General features: G+C 43.8%; 1 protein-coding gene and 1 long non-coding RNA gene across 2 annotated transcripts; one reads left to right on the forward strand and one right to left on the reverse strand.

Moving 5' to 3' along the window:
• Positions 1-433: 433 nt before the first annotated feature.
• LOC139797424 (uncharacterized) lies at positions 434-5,811 on the forward strand. Its single transcript, XR_011726465.1, has 3 exons — positions 434-723; positions 2,753-2,933; positions 5,324-5,811. It is a non-coding gene; the product is annotated as an uncharacterized lncRNA (long non-coding RNA).
• Positions 823-20,255, reverse strand: SCTR (secretin receptor). Its single transcript, XM_071746554.1, has 13 exons — positions 20,059-20,255; positions 16,165-16,291; positions 13,945-14,055; positions 9,876-9,979; positions 9,488-9,585; positions 8,396-8,528; positions 7,285-7,438; positions 7,142-7,202; positions 6,521-6,590; positions 3,670-3,761; positions 3,436-3,574; positions 3,246-3,287; positions 823-2,231 (listed from the first exon to the last, which is right to left on the reverse strand). The coding sequence occupies exons 1-13, from the start codon at positions 20,101-20,103 to the stop codon at positions 2,055-2,057; spliced, it is 1,353 nt and encodes a 450-aa protein (XP_071602655.1). The 5' UTR covers positions 20,104-20,255; the 3' UTR covers positions 823-2,054.
• Positions 20,256-21,593: the final 1,338 nt, after the last annotated feature.

Consider the following 21,593-nt stretch of genomic DNA (forward strand, 5'->3'; position numbering starts at 1 on the left):
AGCTGTTTCTGGCAGCTGCCTCAGTGGACTTGCTCTTCCCAAAGAGCTAAGGACTCCAAATGCCAGCTGACATCCAAGGGTTTCCATGGAGCCTCAGTTCTTCATACAAACTAGGCCAGCGCTTGATGCTTGAAGCAAACAATCGAGAATCTGGGAATACTTCTCTTTTTCTTTTTTGTAGTTGTGATTTCAGACAAGTCAAATAAAACCAAAATGGCCATGTAAACCAAGAATTTATGGTAGTACTTATTTTTAAATACGATAACCAGCAGTGTTTTATTTTGGGACATGTTGTTTGCCACTTTTACAGCAGAACTCCTGTACCTGGTAGGCACCACACTCAGCCTGAGCTCCACCCAACCTTGTGCTATCAGTGCTGGTTCTAACTACATGCTGAAGGTTGAGCTCTTACACTGGCTTGTGGGAGAGCTGATAATTGCATCAGGTCTAATTAATTACATGTTACAGTAGCTCTGAATTTATATTACTTCATTTCTTTTGGAAAAAGGCACTTGCATTTAAAACAAACATCTGCTTCAGCTTGACTGACAAAGTTTACTGCTCAGACAGGGAACATACAAGTTGTTTCACTCTTCTTGGTCTTATTTTCAGGCTGCAAAGGAAATAAGCCTAATAATTGTGTCTTTTTGGAAGTATCTGACTTGCTAAATGTGCTGGGACAGAGTGAACCCCTGAGAAGGCTGAAGGCTCTGCTTGGCTTGGGTAAGTCAGACAGAAGTGAGATCCTTCATCCAAACACGGGTGGGGGAAGGGGGACTTTTAGTTCTCCCTCCATCACAGGACTGTTCCTGCTTCTGCTTTTCTTTCCACTTGTTCTGGTTTTGGGGAATGCTGCTTGGCCAGCATTTGACATACTATGCATATTTTGCGGATGTCTTGGAGGTGACCAGAAGAAGGGAGAAGTGTGGTAAATGCCACTTGTAAGAATTGCCCCAAGTGGGGAAATGCAGCTACCAAATCAATTAGGAGGCTTGATTGCATTTGTAGAATTAATTTTTTATCCCTTTCCAACTCAAAGCAGGAAAATTTCCCTAACAATTTTATCCTTAAGAATATAAAGCTATAATAGAAATTGAGATACCTTGTGACAGCATATTAGAGTGCACAGTCCTGTAGATTTCAGCATGCTGAGTGATCATCAACTTGTAAAGAGATTTCTGCCTGCTGCTATGGTAGTGTTTTTCATAAGATACCTTTATTGTCCAATTAATTTGAGCTTTAAATGTCCCAAGGGGTTTCATTGCTTCCCTTCACAAACTTGCAGGACAAGTCTCAGAGATACAGACACAATAGGAAGGAGCCATCTTACTGAAGTTTTCTTGGCAACCCTTGGAATATGTTATAATAGCTTTTTTAACCATTTCAAAATATTATCAAAATCCAAATTAGACCACTGCTCTTTTCAAGATCTCCACAGTTAAAAGAGACAAAAGGAGAAAGCTGTCTGAACCTGCCACCATCATTGGAGCATGCCCAGGCCATGGATATGCAGCTGGACAGGAAGAGTTAGCTAAGCCATGCTTTATGTTCTAATTGTCCCTTATCCATCACCACAACAGAAAGACTTTGAATCTTGGTAAATTTTAGGGATGAATTAATTTTGTATTTCAAGTCCATGAGCCATGCCAAAGAATGGTGCAGAAACCTTCATCCTACAAAATCTGAACGGGCTCCCAGCTTCAACAGCAGTAAAAAAAGAGCATGTCTAAAACTCGCCAGCCTGGCTTAGCCTGAACCATGTTGGAGAGAGGAAAGTGAAGGGTCACACTTAAGGTAGAAACAGCAGCTGAGAAATGTCGGTGTGGAAAGAAACACAAATGACTGTGGCCAGAAACCCAAGGAAGAACGTAAGGTTTTGCCCCATTTTGCCTTGCAGTATAACTCTGGTGCTACACAGGATATAAATGAACAGATGTGCTTCAAGAACCCTTGATCTGCAGCCAAGTCCCACTTTTGGATGCACACACAAGACTCCACGCACGGTCTGTGGGACTTGAGCATGGAGGTGTCCTCCAGGAGAGCTGTGTTCTGTGTTAAAGCACAATTGATCTTTGGAGGGTTGCTCTCCTGTGCCCTGGTGGGCTCAACCTCAGCATCTGCATCTCTTGAGTTAAACCACTTCCTCCGTTGCTGGCAGAAGTGCTGAGATGCTGACCCAAGTGTTTGCTCAAATGCCACTGCCTCCATTTTCTCTGAACTTCCAGCTGAACCTAGGTAGAAAGGTCACCAAATACTTAGTTCAGTTAGTTTATCTTGGAGCCCTGCGTCGCAGAGAGCAGTATAACAGGAAAAGGAGAGCAGGTTACCTTTGCCAAGGTTTGGATTTATTTCTTTAACCCCCAGCTTAAGAGGCTGGGGTAGGGCCTGCTTCTTGTCACTTGTAGTGTTATTGCTGTTGCAGCTATGCAATTTTCTGCTAACCTGTTTTTCTATTTAATTGCAGGTGAAACTGTTCAGAAAGTCTAGCTGGCCTTAGTGTTTTGTTTAGATTTTCCCAGTATTTTAATTGTAGTTCTAAAAATGTGACATTTTGGCACTATAAGGAAAAAAAATGCAAATTTTCTTTTTATAACAACTTTTTCTGAACCCCGGTAAAGGATCAGTCAAAACATTTCAAACCTGTCCTCCATTTCAAACCTAGATTTTCTTCCACAACTAGGTACTAATGTTTTGGGTTTTTTTATCCAAAAAGTCTCATGTTTGGATAATGTTTTCCCCCCACCTCTACCAGCATCAGCATTTCAGAGTGCAAGCTCTAGACCAGAAGTCTGGGAGTTATCATACAACTACAGAGGAAATGGTCCCACTTCCAAAAGCTTTACCTTATGAGGGTCCTAATAAATTTGGACTGGATACAGCTTTTGAAAAATCCTCCCAAGGATCAAGCAAAGAAAACAGGCATGGGATGACAGGTAATAGCATCATATGTCAGAACCAGTTGATTATCAGTGTGACTGTTTGTGGGATGGTACCCCCACCCTCCATTCCCAGACAGTAATAATGTTATCTGATTTATGAAAAGGCTGCAATAGTTGAAAGCAGAAGTTTGTATCTGGCATACAATTACTTAGGCTTGCCAGGTCTAAGAAGTATTTCACAGGTGACCTTAGGTAGCTGGGAAGAAAACCCTGGGAGAAAACATGCAATTCATTGGAGAGTGTATCCTACTCAGTAATGAGGCATGCTTGAGCAATAAAAAATAAGGTTGTATAAACAAAACTCACCTCACCATTAAGAAAACAATAGAGTACAGCCACCACAAAGCCCTAAAAGATAAAAGAACCTGGTCACAGCATTGAAAGTGCAGTTTCAGTTTTTGAATGGGGAGGAAGCATCTCAAAGTAGGTCAAACAGCTTTTGCCATTGGGAGTCTGCTCTGTTTTCTTCTTTTAAACAACAGTTTGTCACTATTACCTGAAATGATCCAAGAGCTAATTCAAAAAACAGCTGAATTTCCATTGTGCCGCTGCTTGTGTCTTCAGGGAAAAAAGCAAAGATGATGTAGTGGACCCCAAAGAGAGGGATGAGGAGGAGGGTTGATTTTGCAAGTCTCCTGAGAACAAAAAGAGAGGGGAAAGCTCATGTAGCAGGAGCAAGAAGAGTTCTGGTGAGCTAACAAAATGTAAAGTCTTGATGTAAGGGACATACTTGTATTGGTTGAAATCACTGCTCCGTCCTTCAGGTGATCTGAGCTTCCTCATCAAGATTCTTAAGATGTTGACAAAAAAAATGAAATTAATCTGGAAAAACAAAATAAATTCAAAAATGGAAGGATGTGAAAAACAAACAAACCAACTCAGAACCAAATGCCCAGTAACCACTTGTCTAACAGCCAGGTATCAGCAGAGCTGTTTTGGAGTGTTTTGGCTGAGCAGGCTGGAGCTCTCCTGCATACATCCCTGTCCCCATCCCTGTCCCTACCTTTCCAGCCTGCCCAGCCACACAAAGTTTGGGTGCCAGCTGCTTTCCTCCCTTCTGTTTATTACAGCTTTAGTTATGGGGACCATCAGGGCAGAGACCAAGCACATTGTTAGGATCTTTCCTGATTGTGGGGCTCTGACAATCTCTGCACAGTTTGGCTCCGATTTGGTTGCCATTAAAGAGGCAGCACCAGAGCTACCACTTGCTAACTGGGACTGCAAATGCTGTTTATACCCTGACGAGAAAGACATGGCATGGTTTGGGATCATAGGATCATTTTGGTTGGAAAAGTCCTTTATCAAGTCCAACTGTTAGATGCAAAATGTCTAAACCACATCCCTCAGCACCACATTTACACATCTTTTAAATACCTCCAGGGATGGTGACTCTAACACTTGCCTCGGCAGCCTGTTCCATTGCCTGACAGCCCTTTCAGTCAAGAAATTGTTCCTAACATCCAATATAAACCTCCACTGGCTAAACTTAGACCATTTCCTCTTGTTCTATAGCTTGGGAGAAAAGACCAACCCGCCCTGTGCTATGGAGGCGAAGTGGTTAAGAGTTGGGGTAGGAAAGAGCGAGCTCTGAAGTTCTTTTTGCATTTCCCCCCTCTCCTAGGGTGGATTTCAGATAAAAATATTGCTCACTTTGGGGAAAGGTGAAGCAACAGCTGCTTCTGTTCGTTTCTCCCCCAGGCAAAAGAGCAGGAGCTGCAGGGGAGGCAAGAGCCGAGCACCTCGCTCCCGCGGCATCAGGGAGCAAGCAGCCTGTGCTCTCTCTGCCCTTTGCATCAGGGCTCAGACATCGATCGCCCTGCTCTCCTCGTGCCCCCAGTGCTGCCCGCCGACCCCTGGCATCCCTAAACCCTCCCGTGTGCCTGGGGACACCAGCGTGGCCATGACTTCTCCTTATGGGGGCTTGGACGTGACTGCGGGTGTCAGAGCAGGGCTCTGAGGTGGGGTGCCCTAAGAGAAGTGGGTCTGCTTCAGATGGGACAGACACAGGATGTCCTTGGGTTCCTGGAGTTACTGGATGAGGAACAGCATGATCTGGGCTCCTGAGTGTGTCTACAGAGAACTGGAAAGAAGTTGTGGATGCCTTTTCCTTGGAAGTGTTGAAGGCCAGGTTGGATGGGCCTTGGAACATACCTGTTCCAGTAGAAGACACGCCTGTCCATGGCAGGGGGGTTGGGACTAGAACCATTCTGTGATTCTATTGAAGGAGCTGAGCTGGGAACACGTAGGATTAAGGAATATGAAGGGCAAACTGAAACATCTGGGACGGGTTAGGGGTGAAGGGAAACTGAAACATTTGAGATGGGTTAGGGGCAAAAGGAGGCTCGGGTCTGAGGATCTTGTTGTTTTTTTTTTTAATCCCCCAGGCCGGGCATGAGCGACGTAGGCTGAACAGGACATTTTGTTGATGAAAAAGTTCTGGGGAAAGGGGACGGCGGGATTCCTGCTGGGAGGGATTGCCGCGGGCAGCGCAGCAATGAATGTCAGCCCAGGAGCACAAAGGAGTTTATCGGTGTTGACTTTCTGCCCTTTGAACTGCTAAGGACTGTGCGCTGTGAGGAATAAAGAGATTAGATCTGAATTCTGAAGGACGGGCTGTTTGTTTGTCTGTGGCTATGGGCTTGAGAAAAGCCTCTCTTAGGTAAAGAGGCAGAGTCATGCGGGAGGCTCCTGGTTTCAGTGGCTGAGCTAGATGTGATCAGGATTTTGAAGAAACTTGGAAGGGGACAGCGGGTGGCCCTCCAAAGATAAAATCAGACTGTGCTTTAAGTCTTGGTGGCATTTAAATATCGCGGAGTGGCTCCTGGTGCGTTAAGAGTTGATTCATTTAGAAAAATCAGTGCTGCAGCCTCATGAAGTTGATCATAAATTGCTTGTCTGGTCAGCTGTGTGTCTTCTGGGAGTGAAGCATGGCTCAGTGGTAGGTAGGAGCAGAACTTTAACCTGCCATAGGTATTGCTTGTGCTATACTGTACCTTTACATCGCTACTGCCTCGTACTGAGCAGTTTCCCACCGAGTTTCAGTGCCTGTGCCTTATCTCAGTGGGTGATCCCAGAACAGTCTAATCACAGCCCATTCAGGTAGGGTGCATGTGCTTTCAGCTGCTTTCATTGCTGGAAACAAAAGCTAATGGTCATGTAAGGCAAGTTGGTTTTGGCTTTGCTGAGAGAGGCATTGAGCGGGAGACACAAACGCGATTGTACTGAAATGTACATCCACTTTAGTTTCTCCTCCTGAGCCTTCCTTTGAAACAGTCCAAAACAAGCTCCCACAAGCCAGCCAAGTTCATATGAAATCAACAGGATGTGGAAACCTGATCTTCTTCAGGCTCTTGCTTCTTGGGAGGACGGTCTAACTTTCCTTATGAACTTAGCTTCGGGGCAAGTTACTAAATTCTGCTGAGCAGAAGTTGCTTAAGCGGTAATTCATGTGTCACACCAGTTCAGGCACATGCCTGAGATCAGTTCATTAACACACTTCTAAAGCATGTTGAATAAATGATCTCTGGCTTCACAGTGTTTGAAAATGCAGTTTGAATCTGCTTGTCCCAGAAAAGACTTACAAAAATAGACAAAACTACAGGGCCTCTAATGATCCACCAGGTATTGGCATTAGTGTTAATATCCCAACACCTGTAAAAATAGAAGAGAAGGTGCAATCAGTTACCAAAACACTGGTATCTTTTCAAAGGGGTTGGTCTGTTTTGCACTTCAAGTAAGCCCCTACTCTCTTTTTCTACAAAATTAAGTTTCTGTTGTCTCTTAGCTGCACATTTCTGACAGAAAACTGTTCACCTGCACAGGACAAAAGTACGTTCTGCCCCTACAGTATAACCACTGTTCAAAATTTTGGAAGGGTGAAGAGAAAGGAACAAAGTTTCATGTTTCTCAAAGTCATATGGACTTCAGATGCTGAAAACATTATGGGCTGAATTCATGCTTGAATGCTACCTCACCCTTGAAAATGCTCAGATGAAATTTGAGGCTCTTTCTCAGGTTGCTCAGCTGGATCTCTACTCCCACCCATGCTAGGGTCCAGGCTTACACCACAGCAGGATCCAGGCTTACACCACACCAGGACGGTGCTTGGTTTGCGTGGCTGCCAGTGGTTAGGAATGAGCAGGACCCCATGGAGCAGCCTTGCTCCCCCAGTGTGCCACCCTCACCTCTTCCACACAACTTACCCAATATTTTCATGGAGCTGCCTGGCAGTCGCCCATGCAGCCACAAACACGGTCGGGGCACCTGTGATGGAAAAGCTGGTTACTGCTTGACAAGTCCAACCCAAAGGGAAAACAAAGCCAGGGTTATTAAGGAGGAGCAGTACCCCATCCAAGGGCGATGAACCACCAAAGGAACTTCCTTTCCGAGAAGAAAGAAATAACCAGGAGAGTGTGGAGGTACAGTCCCTCCACAAGGAGCCAGCTGTAGTTAGACATGATGCAGTACTGAAAGAAGACCATGGTGAGCTTACAGCCAGCCTGAGGAGAGAGAGGATAATTAGCTGATTCCTGGCTTTGTATCTACTTTCTAACAGAGAGAAGCTGTAAATAAATCTTGGCAAACAGAGATATTACAGCTATTAGGGGACTAAATGTGTGACCTTGAGACAGGCATCACATGACAAGGAAGCAGGAGGATTAAAAAAATCCCCAAACATCATTTTTGTTTTGTTTTGTGTTGTTTCCCTCCCTACTCTTATATTTTAGTTTAAAGCATTGAATATTTTCTGCAATGACTCCCCTCTGCCCCCAGTTTTCAAGACATTTTGCTGCTTATAAAAAAAAAAAAAAAAAAAAAAAAAAAAAAGGAAAAAAACAATTGAATCTTTGGGAGATTCTTTTTCCAAGCTCTCTGGGTGCAAATCCATCTCTTAACATCAGGTCTCATACCACAGTATAAGTGAATAATATTTAATGTGTTCCTGTATTTTTCCTGCCAGCCCCATTTAGCAAGATCTAAAAGCCCTGTAAGAATCTCCACCCTGGTGATGTGTCCTGTGTTCACAGCCTGAGACACTTATGTTTAGGCATTTCTGGGTCAATGTGATTTCCTGGTGTCTTCTGAGGCCATCTAGGCAACGTAATCAAGATGATCAACTCAGGTACCTACTTCAGAGTGACCTGGAAGCCCTCTGTTCCAATACTTGTCAGGGCATCTAGAGCTGGGAGGAACAGCATCTGGGTTTCTGTGTGTGTGCTCCAGTTCTCATGCCACCATCACCCACACAATATCCATCCCAAGCAGGAAAAACTCAGTCAGGAACAGGCAACATGCAGGACTGAGTGATGGAGGTGGGTCAGGGCATAGCGTTCCTCTCCCATAACCCCTCATGCTGAATGGAAAGCTGAGAGGGATTCCCTTCCCTGCATGCTACCTGCTGCTTGGAACCTGCTGGGAAACTGAGGCACGGAGCAAGCTGGAGGGCAAATGGTTACCGTGTATGTCCCACAGTAATTGGTGTCTTCAGAGGAAAACAAAACAGCATCCTTGATGAAGTTGGATGAGGCTCTCAAAATGAATGATGTGAAGAGATGCATGTGGATGTAGTTCCTTGTACAGCGAAGTCTTCTGTTACAATAAGAGAGACCCTGTGAAGTTATATTTCTAACACACACAGGTAGCTTGTGGCTGTAAGCAGCAAGTTTCAATGCCCATTAATGCTAAGCTAACAAATTAAGAACAACATCTTTCTGTTTGTAAAAGGAAGACTATTGCATTTCTCAAGAGGTGTATCTTAGAGAGGACCTGAAAAAGGTGAAGCCTCATCACTCAGGTACTAAACCAAGCTGATTGTTTCCAGAAGGATAGTGATTTCACACCATTATGCTTGTCTAGCCTCCCTGCCTCTTTTCTGGAGTAACATGAACCCAAGTTGTTCATCCACACCTGGGTGGATTGATCTGATTTGCCTGCACAGTGCACTTGTGCCTGCAATGTTTTCTGTGTTAATTTTCCATGTAAACTGTATCTGGATGTTGTGTAGGCTGAAGATGACTTTGCCAAAGTAGTTGGGGTTCCTTCTGCCCAGCAGTGCAGCCCTGACATTTACTGTGAGGGGAATACATTTCACTGAATAAGAAGCAAAGTACAAATTCCAGGTTATAAGGATGGATGAAGATAAGCTGACTGTCAGACCACTGCTGTAAATCTGAAACACCTTCCCAGAAATCAGTGCAGCAGCTCATAGAGCAAAGTTCAAGCCAGAGTGAGGAAAAGAACAGCAGGAGGACAGACACTGCCTGAGGGACACTGAAGTCATGGGAAGATACCAGCAGGGACCTGTTGCAAATGCCAGCCTGCAAAACACATCCAGCTACATTTCACAGAGGACAGGAGAGCACAATATAAGGAGCAGCCCTGACATTTTCTGGGAGACAAGATTCAGATAATTTTTCTCACTGATTCCTGTGAAGATTTTCAGAAATATCTCCACTTTTAACTTGTCCTGAAAGCCAACAGAAGGTCTCTGTCAGCTACGATGACCAGAAGTCCTGGCCAAACTCAAACCAGAGATAAATTCTCCTCACCTAAAAGAGATCAGGACTGCTAAGGCTACCATCAGTGTCACAAGGGAGGTGCAGTATCCGATGGTGTACATGGTCTTCAGAGTCATGAAATAAGAACGCTGCAAGGGAACATATATTCACATCTTTACCTGTGGCCATCTGTTAGAAATAAGCCCATACCAAGATAGAGGTATTTCCTCCTATTTAAAAAATAAGTGTTCTTCTAAAATCAGCTACTGAAGTTTTTTACCTTGAGCAACCCATTTTGATAATTTTGGAGGAAGCGTTTATGCTGAAAACCATCTGTAACCCTACACCCCCTTAGTTAAGTCTCATTATCATTCAGGCTCCCCTTAACATATTCCTCCCCCAAAGCAGCAGAATTGTGGTCACAGGCACCCAGACTCACTCTTGCCTCATTTGTTGTGTCATTGACATTGTAGCCGCAAGCGATATCGGGTCTGGGATATGGTTCTGACCAACCCTCACTTGTACAGTTCCGGTAGACAAAACCTGCATGGTAATAACAAAAAAAAAAAAAAAAAGACAAAACCAGGTGTGATCAGTTCCAATTGTATCTTTGTTCCCCTGACACATAGGGTTACTCCAAGAGCAAAAAGAGTATTTTCCCCCAGACAGTGCACTCTGCATAGCTGGAGGTGAAATGCAGCTGAGCTAATTATGTTGATACTTGCCCAGTGTACTTGTGTGGGTCATAATATTGTTTGCCAACTCAGGGATGAATGTGATGGATGTGTTTTTATTAATTGCAACATAAATAATACTGTTCAGTACATCTGGTGTTTCTTGGCCAGCGTTCCAAGATCAGCAAACACATGACTGTTCCAACCACAGATTCAAACTCCATGCAAATCTGATATCTTCCTGAATGCTCCCACCTCCTCACTGTGGTTTGTCGTGGTCTGAAGAGAACTCAGAACTTTAGATGGTCACAGATTTGTGGTGAAATTTTAACGGAAACTAAAAGGCTTGTTGCCACAGCCAGGTTTGGACATTGTCTTACTCTGTTGATTTCCTTGCTTACAAAAGGTTTGGTACAAATTAAAGGCTAGGATGGGGTTCCTCTCACTTAAGTTAGCCCTCTGAAAGCTAAATGTCTGAGTCCAACTGTGTCCTTCATGGCTGTCTTTCTAGTCAGCGGAGAAAAGGAGCCATTTGCAGAATTCATCTAATTTTCACACAGACATCTGCAGAAGGCAGCTTGTCTGACCCAATTCTGCTGGGCAATCTGGCTTTTAAACTCCTAAATCTGATTGAGATGGATCCCCAGCACGTTGCATATGGTTGAGTTGGACAGGTTTGAACGCATCCATATTCGTGTTTGGCACTGAAGTCAAACTGGGAAATCCTGTCATACACCTTACAGTCTCAATGGGAGAAAGTGACCCTGGCAGGCATGCAGGTTATGTGCTGAGGAGAAGAGAAACTTCCACAAAGAAGTAAAACCACTGCCCACTGTCCTAATCACATTCACATGTCAGTTATGAGCCACCCTTCAGAATCATAGAATGGTTTTGGTTGGAAGGGACCTGAAAGATAATCTAGTTCCAATCCCAGCTTTGCTTCAGTGCTGGCAATACTAGCAAGGATTTAGATAGGGCCTGAAATCCACAGCCCTTCTCAATAGAAGCCTTGCCAGAAGGCACCATGAGTCTGTTTATCCCTCAGATATTCAGCCATGAAGACTCTAGGACACCCAGTGCCTGCAAAACATCTCTGCAGAGTGGAGGGAACAGAGGGAGGTGCATATCCAGCTGTTTGGCACTAGGCTATATTCTTTGGGGGCTGCTGGGACCATCCAGACATCAGGGCTTCTGCTACATCTGGGCTAATTCTGGTGACCTGGCAGCATGTCTGCACTTGATTTGAACTCACCTGTGTAAAACTGCAATGCACAGCAAACATTCTGTGATCTCCAAGTGCTCTGGGTGTGTCAGTATCAGACTATTATTCTGATGCTTTTATGAACATTTTGTTCCAGCTTAGCATCTTTGGAAGGGCCGGGCTTGCTTTTTAAGCGAGGTTTTCTACACCTTGCTGCAGTGCAACAGCAACAGGAGAGAAACAGCTCTCCCAAACAGTACTCCCCAAACTGCCTGGGCATCCAGCCAGGTTGTGCTATGGTGGCAAGTTCTCTTCTTCTGCTTTAATTATTGAGACAGAAGTGCTTAACTTGGAGCAGAGCATTGTGCTTGTAAACATGTCTGTAACTGGGTTTTGCCTGAGGATGTCAAAGCAGATGAGACTGGAAGAGGTGAAGTTCTGCATTGGTGAGAGCATCTGGCTGCATCAGATGTAAAGCACGGTAGGTTGTGCAGGGTGTTTCACACTGATGGATGTGAGCACAGCTTTAAAAATGCCACTTGCTTATGGGTGACACACACCAGGGAAACTGCAGCATGCCCTGCTCAGAGCAGACTGGGGGGCTGCAGTCTGTAACCATCAGTGCTTGGTGTTTACTGGAAGCTTCTGAAGTTGTCTGGGCACGGGGGAACACTGGCTAAAGGGATGGCCATGGAAATGGGGACATTCGATGTGGCCTTTTCCTCTGCCTCTGAATCCTTGCACTGGTCACACTTTCCCTCATTTCTTGCCCAAGACACAACGTGCAGGACTGGATGTGAATTGCAGTTATGTTAGGGCTTTCCAGATTATTTTGTTTCTTTGCTCTGTTATGTGGGAAGGGGCCAGACAGTCTGGGCTGCAAATGCAAGTGGAGATGTCAGCACAAAACTCAGCAGCACAGAGTCCAGGGTTTGGTCAGAGTTTCATCCCTTAATGTCTTTGGCATTTGTGGCTGCCCATCTGCTTTGTAAGTGGTGAGGAGAGAAAACTTTTGCTTTTTTTCCAAGCAGACGGATCTTTGTTTTTCTTTTGCAAAATTGCTTCAAACAGGGCAAGAACTGTAGCAATAATTAAACACATGAGTCACAAGCCAACCGCAGTATAAAATCAGAAGAGAATGTGGCTATGAGAATGAGAAGGAACTATTGCTGACTTTGACCCAAAAGGCCAGATGCAGAGACCAAAATAAGATGCAAATGGCAATAGACCATATCTTGGGTTTCTGTTTTGAACATCCTCACTCTGATGATTGCTTATCAGAAGTGGTTTAGGTCTCAGCTTCTCGATAATGAGGGCAACTTAAGTTTAAAGCTGTTAGACTGTCTCCAAGATAATGCAATACAAATTTGCGATGTAATTTTGACCTTTGGATGTACAAATTCCTGTTCTCTCCCCGGTGAGAGGGCGAGAAGCAGGGAGCGGTTCCCTCTAGTGGCTGCACCAGCGGGGATTTAATTCAATGTATTTAAGGGCTGGGATCTAAGGATTTGTCAGTGCATGCTGAACAGATTATTGCCTCAGAGATCTCTGTCTTTGAACATCTTATCCTCTGTCTTTAAAGGGGATTATAGGATTCAATGGACTACTACTTTTAGGGTGTACAGAAAGTAGCATGGCATTTGTTTTCATCTAAATGGCTCATGTCTGATTTTATTTATAGAGCTCTAAGTGCTTCTTCTTGGACTTACCTAATCTTTATTAGACAATCTAATATTTTGTCTGCTGTTCCTCCCTCCATAAAATGAATCTGTCTGCTTTTCTTTAAGCACTGGATCTCATTAATCCATGTCCTATAACCAAAGAACACAGAAACTTCTTCCAATTTGAATCATTAACTCGCTAAAGAGAAATGTAAGCACATTTCTGGGGCATTGCTGAAAAGCAGAGCTGAACAGAAAGCCAGCAGAAACTCCTACTTAATGGCTAATGATTACTGTAGTATACTGGGAATAAATTTCACTTAATTTCTAGCTTAGAAATCCCAGAGAAGGGACAACAAATGTTGCTTGAGCTCATCTCTTTGAGTGAGTTGTTTGGTGAGCCATGAAACCTGAGTTTCCATGAATTTTTGCTGCTTGTGTGGAGCCTATCACAGCCAAGGGAATGAGCCCTAAGCACAGATTAACTCTTTCTGCATCTTTTCCCCCTACCTGGCTGTCTGTCTTGCCAGAGATTTTGTGAACATAATGGTGTGTGAAGTTTTGTCCCCATCAAGCTCAACCGAGATCAGTCACTGTCTCTTAGAGTCATTAGAAGGAGAAAGACAGAAATACATAAACACAGAGCTTGAGTGGAGACAATTATTTCCATTAAAAAAAATAACAAAAACCAGCTTTTCAGGACAGCATTAACTTCCTGTGCTTTTCTCCGCCTGGCTGAGAAAAATAAACACTTAAAACATCTTGCTACTCTAATTTGAGGCTTTCCCATGTTTAGTTTAGTGTTGGAAGTGGAGCTGCTAAATGACCATCAGGTCTCTAAGAGAAGGGACACAATTTCATTTGAAGTGCAGACGTGACAGTAGCATCTTTGTAAATAACACATTTTAACGTAAAATAAAAAAACAATCAAAAAAAAACACTTGGGCAAAAATAGCATATTCTCAGTGTTACCTTTTTTCCCAGTCAGCATCTGGAAGAATACAGGGCACTGAGCATGGACGGTCTGCCCCACCAGGGATGAAGGCCAGCAGCTCATGTTATCCCACATTCCAGCACATCTGCCTGTGGGGGACACAAACAACATGATGCAGCATCTCCACACCACAAAACCTCTCCCAGCAATGAAACACCAAGAAACATCTCCAAGCAAGGAAACACCATGCAAAGTCTCCATTGGGAGAAAAAAGTCCATTGGGGCTGTTCAGCCTGGAGAAGAGGAGGCTCAGAGGAGACCTCATCACTCTCTACAACTCCCTGAAAGGAGGTTGGAGCCAGGGGGGTGTTGGTCTCTTTTCCCAGGCAACCCTCAGCAAGACAAGAGGGCACAAGAGGTCTCAAGTTGTGCCAGGGGAAGTTTAGGTTGGACATTAGAAAGAATTTCTTTACTGAGAGGGTGATCAGACATTGGAATGGGCTGCCCAGGGAAGTGGTGGATTCTCCATCCCTGGAGATATTTAAAAAGAGACTGGATGTGGCACTCAGTGCCATGGGCTGGGAACTGCAGTGGGAGTGGATCAAGGGTTGGACTTGATGATCTCTGAGGTCCCTTCCAACCCAGCCAATTCTATGGTTCTATGATTGTCCTGAGAACAGTCCTGGATAGGAACAGAGTGGGTCCTGCTTTTTTCAAAGCAGTCCCAGCAAGCTCCAGGCCCATCCCAGTGTGGTCCTTGGCTCCACTGGTCTCTACGAGCCAAAGAGCAACTTGGCTGTTATAAAGTTTGCATCAGGTCCCTGGTCACCCATCTGTCTTCTGGTAACTACTGAAGAGACCTGAAAAGATTAAGGAAACCAGATGTGAATTTTTTACCTCACTTTTGAGTACTTCCTGCTAATGCTGGTGCTGGCCCACACCTGCATGTCCCTAGAAAGCTGAATGTGTTTGCATCTTCAGAAGAAATGCAGAGCTCAGCATCACAGCCATGCCACAGGATAAAAGCAGAAAAATAGGTTGTCAAACCACCCTCCTCTTTGGTGAAGGGCACCAGTAAAGGAAACAAACAATACTGATTTATTCATATCATCAAACTTCTTGTATGTAATGAGACAGATCTGTATTCTGAAGTATCTGGCAACCTGCCATGAGGCACCCTGTCACTGCTACATGGGAGTGATGCCCTGAAGCTGTGCTCACACCCATCATTAGCAAGGCTCACAGGGATAAATAAAGTAAAAACAAGGATTGTAGGCATCCTAAGAAACCAGGCAATAGATCTTTCCTTTGCATACTTCCTTTGGGCTAGGTCAGGGTGAAACACTTCTGCACCTCCAGCACTCTCTACTAGAGAGGAAGGCTTGGAAACTAGGAAAAATCCTCAGCTCTGTCTCTGAATGGTGGCTTTTCTCTGGCCAGACACCCTGCACACAAAACATCTGGGAACTCCTTCACTTTCCACGCTGGTGAGGACCTGCCATGCCATGGTCCACAAAAGTCATCCAGGAACAGTTCATTCTTTGAGATGCTGTGAATGACACAAACCCATTTGCAGTGTCAATACCTGGTCATGCACACAAAATTGTCACATCTGGTGCCTCCATCCAATCTCTGAGACCCCTTGCACATGAACACACTTGCCCAACTTTTTTTTCCTTTTTTTTTTCTATGAACTGCAAAAGGAAAGTTGTGTATGTGATGAGGACGCAGTACTACAAGACCTTTCTTGGACAAGAAACTCCTTTACATGCTGATAAATCCTCTCTGAAATGCAAGAGTTCTGTTACATGACAATAATTTAGAGCAAGGTAAGGAAAATAAGACCCTGAGGACATATGATTTAATTTTTCCTGACGGTATTCATTGATTTTTAAGCAAATATAGTTAAACAAATTTGCACTTATTAAGATGACTTTATAAAAATATCGTTGTTCAAGATGAGAAGAATTCCAGATCCTTGGCTATCTGCAAGACTTTTTTGCTGCTTTGGCCCCTAGTTTTGAGTACTTCAGCTGAGCAGCTGAATTAGAAGGTTCCTACTACTCTTGCTGTCACAGTAAAGTCAAGGTTTCCCCCTCAGAGCCTTTTAACAAATCTTACCTGGTTTTGTTCTCCTACATGAGAGGTGCATACAAGGTGGATGCCTCCTATGGGAAGGGATGTGGGGGGATTGAATTTGGAGGCTACCCAGCTCACCTGAGAGCATTTTTTATTGTGCACATTCATTCAGTCTTTACCTGAGCTCAGAACTGGGTCGTTTTCAGGTGTTCTGTTCTTTGCCTCCAGGGACAGAAGCTCAGCACAGTTTTCTTTCTCCTTTTTCAGGACACTCAGAAGGTCACAGACAGGTGGAACAGCTCTGATCTGCAAATTTTAAAAGCAGTGGAATAACTTTTCCTCTGTAAAGTTTTATCTCCTACACAGGATTTACCCTTCATATGCTCACATTCCCCCTGCAACCCAATCAACTGAGTGTGGGTAATTTTTCCTGGAAATGCAGTCAATTTCCTTGAAATACAGTCAATTTTACTGATTAGGTCTGCTTTTTTATGTAGTAGCAGCAGGCAAGCACAGACTGAGTTTCTGCCTTCTCTGTTTTGCTGACATTACCATTATTGAGAAAAATGAACGTGTTATTCTGCTAAATTAAGTACATGAGCAGGATCCTCTTCCAAAAGACTGCAGAAACATCCAAGGGACTGCAGGACTCTCCTGGAGCAACAGAGAAATAAATACTCACCCTGGGCAGTGTTAAACCATCAACCTGAGAGGTAATTTTCCCAGGTACCAGTGATTCAAATAACTGGCTGAAGACCTCTCAAGTCTGTTTCATTGCTGCTGATCAGGAAACTGCAGGAGCAACCTGAAAGCAGAACCTCAGCCAGGTTTTTGTGAGAAGTTGGATGGTCATTCATCCTCTGGTCATTTTCTCACTTTCCCTTCTTTCCACATCCTCCTTTCTCACAAAGAAATGGGGAAATGTTGACCCTAAATCAATCCTTAGGAAGCAATTCAATGTGCAGATGGTGTTACACGTACCTGGACCGCAATGAATGTACCAAACAGCTGATGACCACTAACATGGCACATACTGAAAATCACTGCAAAATAATTTGCACAAGGTTCCAGTTGTTATGTCTTGCAATGAAAAATTACTTTTACCATTTCTATTATTTTACCAGTTTCTATTATTTTTTTACAATAAAACTATTGAATACAAGTGAGTTGCCATTATAAAAAATTAGATAATTTCTCCCTCATGAAATTAAAAAGACGTTTTTATGTATTCCACTATGGAACATATGTGTATAGACATACATACTCAAAAGATTAAAAGCAAGTCATCAGGATGTATTATTACAAAAGTATCAGAATTTTTTTCGGTACTTTGTGCAGGGAAAGTTAACCCAGCAGCATCATATAACTATTCAACCTTATCAATCTTGTGGCATTGCTGATCACTTCCAGATTAGATTTAGGAGACAGAATGATCACTAAAAGCCCTGTAATGGGAACTATTATTTTTCTACAATTGAATTTTAGTCTAACAAACATCAGAAACTGTATTCCCACTCATTTCAACTGGAATTATTTTGGGTACTGTACATCTGAACAAAGTTTGATCTTGTCAGTGGTGTTTTCATGCCTCATCTAATTGGTCTGTTTTGTTTAACTTATCTTTCTCCCTTGACTTTGTGCATCATGAAATAAACTAACTAAACCCATTTGGTTTTGCATAGTATAATGAATTTTCTGGAATCACACATGCAAATAATTCAGATTTTAAAAGCTATTCTCTGATGCCAGGATTTAAACGCATTCTTAATCAATGTAATATTTGCAAAAAAAATTAAAAATCTATTCAAGCTTTGAAAATAGTTGTCTGACTGGAGTAACATGGCTAAAGAAATGTAATTGCGTTTAGGAGTTTCAGTTGTTAGCTGATGGCTGAATTTGGTAATTTCTAAAAATTGAGAGTTTTTTAAAATGTGCATTATTTATCACTATCTATGATTATGTATTTGATCACCAATAGTAATGCAATTTACTACATTTTCTGAGTTCACAAATATTAACGTGATACTTAAGACCTCCAACATATTTATGCTGTAGCACCTCTTTCCACAATTTTCCTTGAAAAATACATTAAAACCCTGTATTAGTGCTGAGCATTTGAGGGGATCAGCAGGACTGGTCTGGTCTGCATGCAGGTCCTTCAAGATGATACCGAACATGCTTAAAATTAATGGTATCAATCACTTTGTAATAACACAAGAAACAGGAAAACTGTCCACCCTAAAAAGGGCCACATATCTTGTGGGCACCATTTGCATTTAAGAAATGTTGGTCCTAAGGAAGCATTTGCTTGAGAAAGAGATTTAAATATTATTTCTTTATAGTTAGAATGGGACTGGACACTGGTAGCACATTCAGCTGTGATGACCACTTTGATCCAGCATTATTTTCTTGTTATTTCTTATTCCTGCTTAAGCATTATTTTCTTATTATTTCTTATGCCTGCTTAAGCAGGAATATGGTGTAGGCAGTGCCTTACAATTACTGTGTGTGATGTTCACCCCGCTCTTCTGATTAGATACCTCTTATCTGGTAATACAAACAAGGTGGGTAACCAGATTTTACACTCAAAGGAGGCAGAAAGCCCACAGGTGCTGTTTACAGACCTTGTTTTCCATAAATGCTGTCCAGCCAACCCTGGCATCCAGCAGGGCAGGCTGGGTGCTGTTTGCTGAACCAGGTGAAATCCCACACCCCAGCTGCAGCCAGAGAACCCCAAACACCACTGCCAGCTGTGCTCAGGCTCCCTCCTGTTTACCATCCCCAGCTGGGAGCAAACCTTGAAATCCTGGAGGAAAAATGGGCTCCTCTGTGGAGGGTTCCTTTGTTTTGTCCTTAATGGGTCACTGAAGCGGCTCCCAGACCAGGGGCTGCCACATTTTGATGAGGGGGCAAGACATCCTTATACTTTGTTTAAAGAAAATACGAGGCACCAAAACCATTCCAAACAGCAATAGCTGTAACTAAATGCCCAGGATGCTGCAGTTTGTGGTATAGGTAGCAACAGCCAATTACATTTTTTTTAACCTATGAAATGAATGGATCGAAACACTGTTTAAAATAAATAATATTTCCAGCCACAGAATTCACGGCCATTTAATTTGAAAGCAAACCAGGGTTGGTTTAATGAGAGGATCTAAAGAACAAAAGATAGCTGGCACCCTCGCCAATGATATCTATTTACAGGGTTCTTTAAGTAATACCTAGGAATAAGAAAACAAAATGAGACAAGAAAAGCCTCATAACCACTATTTTCATTATGGAAGATGATCACAAGGCAAAAAGTCTGCAAATTGCATTCAGTCTGCATTTAAAATATCTAAGCAGAGCTCAGCTTTTCTCAGAATTTGAACCAAATCCCCTGCTGGGGCAAATAGAATGATTTTTCCATTAGTTGCAACATGTGTTGATCCTTTCCTAGCTTCTCACACCCAAGCTGGACATATTTCAATCTTAGTTTTGCATGCTTTTAAAATACGATAAGCTGAGAAGAACCTGGAGATCACGGCCCAAGTTTAACTGTCCTTCCAGACCCACCTGAGTGTCCAGCACTCAGCAGTGACAATCTGCCACATAAGTTCCCAGTTAAATGATAAAACAAAACAAAAAACAAACTTTGCAGGTTTAACATTGCTTTGCATTCCTTCAATCTGAGTGAAGGGAGGCTTTGGCAGTGGTGGGCATTCCCCTATAGGGGATGGCTTGCTGATGTAAATCAGTTAAAACTTCTCTAAATGGTATCAAATCTTTTCTCCTTCACCACAAATCGTGGCATATTTACCAAAATAGATTACTAACACTGCTGTTTTTATAAAGATGGGGAAACTGAGGCATGATGCTCTTTTTGTATCTTGGGGAAACTGAGGCATCCAGCATCTAGCCATCTGGCCATGACAGTGAGTGCAGGAAGCATCAGAAGCAAGAGAAAAATACAGAAATCCCAGCTTCAACATAGACAATTTCAAATAAAGACACTGTGACTCCATGGAATAGAGATGCACATACACAGATGTGTGATTCCATGCAACTGGGAATAAATAGATCTGAACACCTACCGTGGAGGTTGAAATCCAGAAGATGATCACCCAGATGGTCCACATAGTCAATCACAGGCTGTTTCCTTCATGCCTTGTGCACCAGAGGTCACCAGGCTGTCTGTGTGCTCTCCACCGTGGCTCTCAGCTCCTTTCAATTCATCCCTTTCCCTCCTTGCTTTTTTCCCTTCCCAACTTTGACCACACTTAACCAATGTTTCTCTCCAGCTGCATCAGCAGTGACAGGACCCCCCCCTCCCCCCTCCCTGTCCACTCTCCAAACACTCCTCTTCCTCTGCAGAAGTCTCCTGTCCCAAGATCAACCAACAGCACCTCTGTTGATCATGTTCCTGCTGTTGCCTGCCTCCCTTCCCAGCTGTTATCCACTGCTATCCATGGGTGTCACTGGGGAATGATCATTCCTCATGCTCCCAGGACAAGGCACTAAGCAGGGCTCCCGGGTAAGATTATCAGCCCCGCCATGGCAGAGCTGATCAGTCATGGGGAAATAAGGATTTATTTCTGGAATAAGAGCCCTGCTGAGAAAGAGGGTCGGAGGAATGTGATTCAGGCTGCCTGCACTGCTTCTGCTCTCGACAGCTCTGCACATGCCTCCTGCAGTCAGCACGTATTCCCTGGAGCCAGAAACCAGGAGGCTGGCAGAGTCTGCTCAGGGCTGCCGGGTACCCCTGCCTCCCACCCAGCCTGGGGAGCACTGCCACAGGGGCTGAAGATGGCCTCAAGTCTGGGGTAGGCACCAGAGAAGGGCAAAGAGGGATGCTTGTCTTCCTGCCCCTTCCAAAGAGGATTATAAATGCTCCCTGGATTTTATTCTCTCATCCAACATCCAGAGAAACAGCCAGGATGTGTTTTGTCCCAGTGCTTTAGGTTGCAAGGTGTCATTGCATTTGGATCCCTGTGGTACCTCGTGGTGGGACAGATTTCAGCCACCCTGGGGTCTCCATAGGCAGTGCCTCCAGACCCCCTTCCCTGGCAGCAGAGTGAGCTTTGGTTTTCCAGGTTTTGTTTCTGTGGCAAAACTCTTCTAAAGGGCCCGTATGCTTACACTGGGTGTGGGCTCCCAGCTGACAAGGCAAGTGCTCCAAACCCTTGCTTGACAAACAGCACAATAATGAAAACATCCACAAACAAAAGCCAAAGTTTGTGCTGTGTGTTAATGCCCTTTCTCAAAGCACTGCAGTCCACAAGCTGGTAAAGTGTCACAAAACATCTTTTACCAACTTTTCCAATTTACAAGCTTTTGTCCTGTCACCCCAGACACTGGTGATGAGGCACTGCCCAAAACTCAGGGTCTGCTCCTAAGGATGTTCTCTGGATCTGCCAGTGAAGTCAATGATTATGGCCATGAAACATCTAGCTTGTTCCCTGTGCACTGAAAATCCAGCTTTTGCATGAACCAGTTCATCCTCTGAGCAGCACGGTGAAGGAACCTGGGTCTCTTAGTGAGCATCACCCTTTCCCATGCCCACTCTGACTGCAGTAACTCCAGCTCACCTCCACATCTGCTCCTTAGGGACAGGTGAATTACAATGCTT

The sequence above is a fragment of the Heliangelus exortis genome, chromosome 6 (assembly GCF_036169615.1).
Source record: "Heliangelus exortis chromosome 6, bHelExo1.hap1, whole genome shotgun sequence".
NCBI lineage: Eukaryota > Metazoa > Chordata > Aves > Apodiformes > Trochilidae > Heliangelus > Heliangelus exortis.